The 9,994-nt window shown below is 35.1% G+C and overlaps 1 protein-coding gene across 4 annotated transcripts in view; it reads left to right on the top strand.

The window, feature by feature from the left end:
* LOC131940987 (fibrinogen-like protein 1) overlaps positions 1-6,848 on the top strand; it is a 169,133-nt gene extending 162,285 nt beyond the window's left edge. For all 4 annotated transcript variants that reach the window (XM_059299932.1, XM_059299933.1, XM_059299931.1 and 1 more), the window contains exons 5-6: positions 3,327-3,534; positions 5,175-6,848. In XM_059299932.1, the coding sequence (XP_059155915.1) occupies positions 3,327-3,534; positions 5,175-5,412 (446 nt within the window). In that variant the 3' untranslated portion in view covers positions 5,413-6,848. The remainder of the gene's footprint in view (positions 1-3,326; positions 3,535-5,174) is intronic.
* Positions 6,849-9,994: the final 3,146 nt, after the last annotated feature.

Genomic DNA, 9,994 nt, shown 5'->3' with positions numbered 1-9,994 from the left:
AAACAGGCGCCGAATTTTTAACACGTTCTATATACGTGTATTATATATATATATATATATATATATATATATATATATATATATATATATATATATATATATATATATATATATATATATATATATATATATATATACTACAACCAAAAACAATGAACGTAACACAATCTGTTTTGTAATTCTTGTAAAAAAAATAATAATTCCTTGAAAATTATTTAAGACAAGTGAAATAAGGGAAATAATCACTCTCTTAATATAAATATGAATATATCTACACATTTAATTATAAATGTCAAAACAAATGAATAATTACTCAATAATATAATTAAATTGTTTAACACTATTCGTGTTTACAAAATGTTTTTGTCTATAATCAGAATTTAATAAATCGTCATCATAAATGCCAAAGTATTACAGCATAATGAAAGTTTTTAAAAATCAGAGTTGGTATAAAACCACGCTTTTCGAAATAATAGAAAAACATTCGGAATAACAGCCTACAATTAACTAAACATCGGTCTTTAGTTCAGATCATATATTTTAATTAACTACTGCTTCTTTGTGTTCTTTAAAGATCATTTTTTAACATAGTGATAGGCGTGGGTTAGATCACTGTATTGATCACACACACCTTTTTACTGGTAATTGCAAAAACAATATTCACAGAGTTTTACGTTTAACAAGCTAATGTTCTGGCGCCATGGTACTTTGGTACATCAGAAGCGTAGCGATGGGGGAGGGGGGGGGGACATATGTCCCCGGGCGCCGACCTTAGGGGGCGCCAAAATGGGTTTTAAAAACAAATTAAAATGTCATTTTAGCTGCGTTTTTGCATTATAAATAGTTTGAGGGGGGGGGGGGGGGGGGAAGAGGTGTGTGGGGGAGGGGAGATAACCAACTCAGAGTGAACATAGCGTCAGTTTTTAGATGACTGTTCTAAACATACATATATATTACACAAATATATATTACACAAATATATATTACAGAAATAGATTTAAATAAGTTGCAGTGGTATTATGACAATATTTTTTACAGAGGGGTCCATGGGGGGGGGGGGGGGGGAAATTGTAACTGTTTCATATAATTTGTAATCGTAATCACTATCGTGCAAACTGTAAGAATACTACTACTTCATCGTGATGACGTTGTTGAACTTGTCAAAATTTCCCCACCACTGCGCAGTTTGCTCATAAGTAAATTTAAATAGAGGTGCCACATCAGTTGTATTTGTTTCTGTATTGTAATTAAAAAAAAATTAATCACACGATTCAAACTGTATATATAAAGTAATTATGTGTGAAGTTTTATGTATAACATCTTCTAATTCAATTATTCGTAAGCAAATACATTATACAGTTTGCCTTAAACTTAACACCCCTCTTGCCAAGTGGTACTACCGTACAGGTTTTTTAAACATTGCAATGCATCGTAATGGTTATTTTTAGAATGGCAAACTGATACAGCTGTTAATACGTGTTGTAAACGTAGACACTACTAGACTAGTACAATAATGTTTAATTGCTGCATGAAAAGAAATCTTGTGATTTACATAGATGTGTCGACCAAAAATATTTGTTTTTAAAATATCATTGTTTAAAACTTAGAGTTTAAAAAGTTTCCAAAAAGGCGCCACTTTGCTGAAAATGGCCAGAGGGGGAGCGGCCGCTCCCCCTGCTCCCCCCCTGCGTACGCTACTGATTTGTACATAGAGGTCTATAAAAAGGACTGTCTATATGATATAAATGTTGGTAGCAAATTAGCACTGTAAAATCATGGTTTTGCCATTCGCTACTGACTCTCTACATCATTACAGACTCTCTACCTCACTACTGACTATACCTCATTACTGATTCTCTACCTCACCACTGACTCTCTCCTCACCACTCAATCTCTATCACACCACTGATTCTCTACCTCACCACTGAATCTCTACCTTACTACTGACTATCTACCTCATTACTGATTCTCTACCTCACTACTGACTCTCTACCTCATTACTGACTCTTTACCGCACCACTGACTCTCTACCTCATTACCGACTCTCTACCTCACCACTGACTCTCTACCTAATTACTGATTCTCTACCTCACCACTGACTCTCTACCTTACTACTGACTCTCTACCTCACCACTGACTCTCTACCTCACCACTGACTCTCTACCTCACCACTGACTCTCTACCTCACCACTGACTCTCTACCTCACCACTGACTCTCTACCTCACCACTGACTTTCTACCTCACCACTGACTCTCTACCTCACCACTGACTCTCTACCTCACTACTGACTCTCTACCTCACCACTGACTCTCCACCTCACAACTGACTCTACCTCACCACTGACTCTCCTACTCACTACCGACTCTCTACCTCACCACTGACTCTCTACCTCACCACTGATTCTCTACCTCACTACTGACTCTCCACCCCATTACTGATTCTCCACCTCACAACTGACTCTACCTCACCACTGACTCTCCTACTCACTACCGACTCTCTACCTCACCACTGACTCTCTACCTCACCACTGACTCTCTACCTCACCACTGACTCTCTACCTCACCACTGATTCTCTACCTCACTACTGACTCTCAACCCCATTACTGATTCTCCACCTCACAACTGACTCTACCTCACCACTGACTCTCCTACTCACTACCGACTCTCTACCTCACCACTGACTCTCTACCTCACTACTGACTCTCTACCTCACCACTGACTCTCTACCTCATTACTCTCTACCTCAGTACTCTCTTCCTCACCACTGACTCTCTACCTCACCACTTACTCTCTACCTCACCACTGACTCTCTACCTCACCACTGACTCTCTACCTCACTACTGCCTCTCTACCTCACCAGCGACTCTCTTCATCACTAATGACTCTACCTCATTACTCTCCACCTCACCACTGACTCTCTACCTCACCACTGACTCTCTACCTCACCACTGACTCTCTACCTTACTACAGAATCTCTACCTCACTACTCTCTACCTCACCACTAACTCTCTACCTCACCACCAACTCTCTACCTCACCACTGACTCTCTACCTCACCACTGACTCTCTACCTCACCACCAACTCTCTACCTCAACACTGACTCTCTACCTCACCACTAACTCTCTACCTCAACACTGACTCTCTACCTTACTACAGAATCTCTACCTCACTACTCTCTACCTCACCACTAACTCTCTACCTCACCACCAACTCTCTACCTCACCACTGACTCTACCTCACCACTAACTCTCTACCTCACCACTAACTCTCTACCTCAACACTGACTCTCTACCTCACCACTCACTCTCCCCGTACCTCCCCACAGAGGACACGATGCTGCGGGTGGAGATGGAGGAGTGGAGCGGCAAGAAACACTACGCCGTCTACAACCACTTCAAGGTGGACGGCGCCAAGCAGAACTACCGCCTCCACATTTCCGGCTACAGCGGCAACGCCGGGGACTCGATGACGTCACCTTGGGAGAACCACGACGGGATGCCGTTCAGCACGAAGGATCAGGATAACGACGGGAGGTAACTGAGGGATAGGGGGCGGTGGGTGGGGGGGGGGGGGGGGGGGAGACAGGAGGGAACTCGGGGCGCTTGAGGGGAGGTAATTGGGGTCACTAGGGGAGGTAACTGGGGGCAATGAGGGATAGGGGGCGGTGTGTGTGTGGGGGGGGGGGAGACAGGAGGTAACTCGGGGCGTATGAGGGGAGGTAACTGGGGTCACTAAGGGGAGGTAAGTGGGAGCACTTGAGGGTTGGGGGGTGTGTTTGGAGACGGGAGGTAACTGGGGTCACTAAGGGGAGGTAAGTGGGAGCACTTGAGGGTTGGGGGGTGTGTTTGGAGACGGGAGGTAACTGGGGTCACTTTGGGGTGGGTGGGGGCAGGGGGTAAATGGTGTCATTTCTTTTTTGAGGGGGGGGGGGGGGAGAGGAAACTGAGTCATTTCGGGGGGGGGGGGGGGAAATTGACTTGGGTCACTTATTGAGGGAGGGGACGGAAGGGAACTGGATCACTTTGGGGAGAGGAGGAAAGACGTATCGTAACTGAGGTCATTAGGGGGTTAGGGGGACGATGGGAGGTAGCATGGGTCACTTAGGGGGTGGGGGGAGGGGAGTGTCTCTGGGTGGACTGACGAACTTCACCTTATTTAAGATATGTGATACTTATGGATATGATTAATGAGAAGGGATATTAAGGATCAATGAATTTGGGCGGATCAATGTCATATCGCGTTTAATATTTAATGAAATCAAAGAATTAAGTGTTCAATGATGCCGAGAATTAAAGTGATAATTACATCTCTACTCCACCCTGATGCAGTAACGCTAGGCGGTAGCAGCGTTTGATTTTTAATCCACACCAACTGCCATATCCACCATCCAGGTCATTTAGCTATACGAGATCTAAGAACACACTTAAAAACTATGACAGGATCACACACAAATCATACGTGTGATCTAAAACGGTTTAAAAAGATCTAGCTCGTACTTATTGAAAATGGAAAGATTTTTTTTTTTTAAACAACTTTATGTACATGAATTCTACATGTAAGCGATCAAAGTAAGGGAAATAACCAATGAAATGTTCAACATTTTTGTTTTTACCTCGCCTAAAATGTAAGACTATGAAGCGTATTACGCGGATAGCTGTCCTACTCGGCGATCAAAGTAAAGGGAAATAACCAATGAAATATTTTTTTTTTACCTCGCCTAAATTGTAAGCGGATAGCTGTCAATCGATAGATCTAGGGGACAACACTCTACACTTGAGGACACAGTTTTATGATGACGTCTTTGAAATTAAAGACGAGGGTGGGAAAGCTGAGGTGAATGATGGTGGAGTGTGTGAAGGGGGGGGGGGGGGGAATCTACCAGGCACAACTTTGCATTGCTTGGAATCATAGTATTTAAAGGCCGAATAGCGCAGTACTGATTGTTTTCGTTAGATACATGTAAAACAAAACCAGCTAATGTGAGGCTATCCAATAATAATTCACACGACAATTTTAAAATGGGTTGCCTACCTTATATATTTTAGTAGGCCCATTCGTTCTTTTCACTTAAAAGTTTTTCTACACATACATATATATGTATAACTTAACTATATATATATATATATATACAAACTTTGCTAAGAAATTAATCAAATATATTCTCTATACACAGGTACTACGACTCTTGCGCCGAGCACTATAAAGGCGCCTGGTGGTTTAACAACTGCTTCGAGGCCCACCTCAACGGCAGATACTACCACAAGGGCTTCCACAAATTCTACTTCCAGCGCGACGGCATCCAGTGGAACACCATCCACATGTACTCCTCCCTCAAGGCCGTGCAGATGATGGTCAAGCCGGCCGACAACCCCAGGAGCACCGCCTCTAATGAGCTGACCAGCAACATCTAGGAGTCCCATCCTCCGGAGCGTACACTCAACGCGTATATTCACAACAAGCGGAGAAATTTAAAAAAATAAAATTGTTTGCAGTTGTATGTTGCAGTTGTATACATGTATTCGCAGTAGTCATCTATATCTACATCAACCTCTGGTCAAGTCATTATAAGCTAATTTTGCTTCATTTTGATTTTTCGTCATTGGAATTTCTAGAACCTTTTCAGGTATTCAGAAAGTTTGCATTCTTACAATAGTCTTCTTCATTGAAGGAATTGAGTAAAACAATTTATTTACCAGATTACACAAGTAGCAAATTAACATTTGCTGTGAGTACTAACGATGGTTATAAAACATTATATTTCTTATTGAAGGAAATGACTAGTAAGAATGCAGCAAAGCGATTAGTTTGTAAATATTGAGGTTTGTTTTGAAGGTGTACAGTGTATCTAGAACGGGATGTGTGAAGTACCTGTGTATTCTCAAAGAATATGTGAATTGGAAATGAAGAGTTGCTCTATGAAATGTAGAGTTCATGAAACAGTATTTATTTGTTGAACTTGAGAAGTGTACTTTTTAAAGAGTGTTGGTTTAGGTGATTTTCAGAAGTGAAGAGCAAGAAAGTTTTCAAATGGATTAGGTGATCTTCAGAAGTGAAGAACAAGAAAGTTTTCAAAAGTTGAATAAGCTTTGTGTTTTTGTTCAGAGTAGGCCCTATATGTTCTGAAATACTAAAATGTTTATTTCAAAGTAATATTTAGGATTAAATATTGCAGTGGAAGTAAAGTGGAAATACAATCAACACACAGGAAGGAGATTAAGTTTTATTAAAAAGGTGGAAGGGAAAAACGTTGAAAATGTCAAATTTAAAAGTTGGAATTGGAAAAAGTCTCAAATTAAATATTTGGAGCTAAACTTTATAAAATTGAAATGTGGAAAGAGAAGCTAATGTGGGTTAAAATTCTAAAAATTGTTAACAGTGTGGAATTTCACTATTGAACTGAAAAAAAAATAGTCTTAAGATGCTTGAAATGGAAACTGTCGCAGATGAAAGAAAAACATTGTGAAGCGTGGAGTTATGTTTGCTGTGGCTGTACTGTGATAGCTAGAGCAAAAACTAAAGCAAGTCTAGTGTACCCTTCACAAGACAGCACGTATGACATATATGACAGTACGTGACAACTGTAACATGGAGGCTTTCATGGCCGTTCACTTATTCACTCTTGGTTTATTGTTTATGTAGACTAAAAATCCTTATACAAATGTATCAGCATTTAAAAATTTGTAAATTAGTTGTTGTTTTATTTGTAATTTTTTATATGTTCTATATATATAATGTACAAATAATTAAAATGCATTAAAGTGTATTTTAAAGAAATTCAAAAACAATTTTAACAAGCCTAAATCTAACTAAACAAATATTAACTTTTCTTGAATTTACGTAAATCTAAAAGTGGTGAAACGTTCTCAAAATTGCTTATAAAATGAATATACATTTTAATGTGAAAAACAATAATCATATTAGTATACCTTGCTAGTAAAATAAAATTACATGCACAAAATGACACTCATAAAATAACTGCAGTACTAGACTCATTTTATTGGCAAAAATTAAACAAATTCCAAAATCATTTTTTCGAACAAGATTAAGTTTTTTTTTTGTTATCTAGAATAAATAGAAATAAAATTATTAAACTCTAATTTTATTGAATAAACAGTACAAAAAGAACCTTCAATTTCTCTTTTGATCTTTAATTAAACAAATAACTGACCTTACTTACCTAATTAGTCATATGAATAAATTAACGATGGCCAATTTTCCTTCATTTATTATTAAAAGGCAGTTATTAAAAAACATAATCAGGCAAATAAAACACTGATTTAAATAACTAACAAAATAGATTGTCAATAGTTGTTTTTTGTCTAATTACCTCAAGAAATTGTCAATATTTACGTGTATATAGCATAATAAAATAACATTTTCTGCAAAACCACAAATAATGAACAACTTCTACACATAATCATTTAACTAAGAGCCTAATTCTTTAAAAAATTTTACAAGCATCTTTTTTCTGTACACAATTTTATTATATATTGACTCCATTTCAATCTAAAATAAAATCGGCAAATTACTTATGACCTTTTTAAATATATTTACATTTTCTTTGAGATATAATTCTTTACATGGGCAACACCATAGGTGAAATTATATTAACCTTATGTCCTTATACGCTGTTTCATATTACGCTGAACAGTGTAAATTTAAGTATGCTACAAAGAGTAATAAAATTAATATTTCTAAGTAGAATTTGTTTAGTGCTTTGAGTAATTTACATCAGGTAAGGGCTTACATGTGTAAATTTATGAACGTAAGTATATTGAAATTTTAGTCTTCCTAAAGTTTAAACTGTTTTTGGTTTTAAAATCTAGAATTTATTTTTTTGCATGAACTTTAAATGAAAGGAAAAATACAGGTTTTTTTTAAATTTTATCATCAAAATAATTAAAGCAATAACTGATAGTAATGCTAATTTTTTTTCTGATTCATAAAGCACATCCTTACATAGATTGTATATTATCCTTGAACATACATTTTTAAAAGTTGGCATTGTCTATACTTTTAAAACAGTTTTAGTTAAATACTAACGCTTAATGATTTTCACGCAGATATCAAATTGATTGGTTCATGGTTCACAAATTTGCCAACCAAAATTTGTTTGAATTAAAGGCTTTAGAGTCACAGATACCATGCTGTCTTTTTTTTTCACTTTAAATATGTTTTGCTAAAGCCTTTTAAATTAAATTTGAACGTTATTTCATTTGTAAAGTATGATTTTGGCTTTTATCAGATGAATTAAAGCCATAATAAAAACATGTCCTATAAATTACAGTTATGAAGAGATCATAATAAAATGATGTAGACAATAACTAAAGGGTTTATAATTAAATTTCTTTCTCAATGTCAAATAATTTTTAAAAATGGTCAGTTTAAATTTATTTTTAGAATCACGCCTGGGTCTATTTTACCCAATTATTTCTATTGTGTAAATTTTTAAATTAAATATCAAGTAGAATTACATGACTAAAAGTAACGATTTAAAGTAAATTGTATATTAAATAGTTATTAATACAGGAGGTTCATTTGATAATTGCAGCTAAAATGATTTAAAATGCTTTTCATTCATTCATTATATATTTTTTCTAAAGAAAGACAAATTTGCCTTAAAAATGTTACTAACGTTTCTTTATAATTAACATACAAGTATTAAGTTTCAATTTATTTAATTAATGTAAATTGGTGTGATTTGTCAATTATTTTGTTCTAGACAGATACAACTCAGTGTTATCAAACTTAGTAGGTCTATTCATTGTTTGTTTTATTATTTTTTGTTGTACTTTTTGAATATTTAAAATAGCATGTCCTATGAAATCTTTTATGTGTGAGATTTAAAATGTATACAACACCTCAAATTTGTGATGTAACTGTATTTGTCTTGTATAGCTTAGTTGATTGGTCATCAATTCAAATAACATTAACCCCTGAATAGCATAAATATAAAAATTAAATATATTAAATTTTAAAATAAGTCCATCTTATAATTTTAAATTTAATAGTTACCACAGTAAAATTATCTTGGCATTTTATCTAACCATAAATTAAATTTCAACTTATAATTTTTTTCAATAAGTGAAAAATTTTCTTTAATCTTTTTACCGTATTATAATTTTTTTTTTGTATTCAGAGAATGTCTTCCAAAGTATAAATATTTTTTGTTTAATTCTTAAACGTTTACCACAAAATGTTTATAATAAATGCTCTGTCAATTCTCAATTTTTAAATGGTAAATGAAGTATAGGTTTAATTTTCCTTTAGTAATCATGAACTAAAAATGAAAATAATTATGGAATATATTGTTAAGCATTTTTATTAAAAAATAAAATAAAATAGATCTATGTAAATAAAATAGGATGTCTGTAGTTTATTTAGCTGTAGTTTAAAATTGTAAAGTTAGTTGGACCACACCTGGAACCTAGGCATTTAAAGCAACAGTTATATGCGCTAGTCAATTCTCCCTAGGAGACAACTAATTATACAACATGATGAATGGTCTAATAGTGACCTAAGTATTTCCAGCCCTTGTTTTTACCTGCCCTGTGAAGTCCAGGTGTGGGCTGTTGTTGTTGCTGTATGGTTTCATTAATTTGATAGCGTTGACGTTGAATATGTTTCTTAATAAAACACATGTATTAATGTTTGAAGAAAACATTTATTTACTACATTGCAACTGAACAGAAACACACAAACAGTTGACAATCTTACTCAGTGTTAGAGTTAGAATATGGAAAGAAGTTTAATTGGTTACTTCAAATATAATTAATATATAAAAGCAATAAAAATTATGAAATATTTTTATTTATTTACTTTTTTAATGTTTTGGATACATTATTTTGAAAGCAATACAATATATTAGTATTAATACTATGTTACTTATACAAAAAGTATATACATATATAAACTTATATTTTATGTTTCAGTCTAAAACGAAATTTAAATTTATTATAATATATAGTATAGTGATACAAATTAATATTATAG

This window comes from Physella acuta, unplaced genomic scaffold (assembly GCF_028476545.2).
Source record: "Physella acuta isolate Inbredline_101_S28 unplaced genomic scaffold, ASM2847654v3 ptg000338l, whole genome shotgun sequence".
Classification (NCBI taxonomy): domain Eukaryota; kingdom Metazoa; phylum Mollusca; class Gastropoda; family Physidae; genus Physella; species Physella acuta.
Note: the sequence above shows the minus strand (reverse complement) of the source record. Positions and strands in the feature narration are given on the sequence as shown.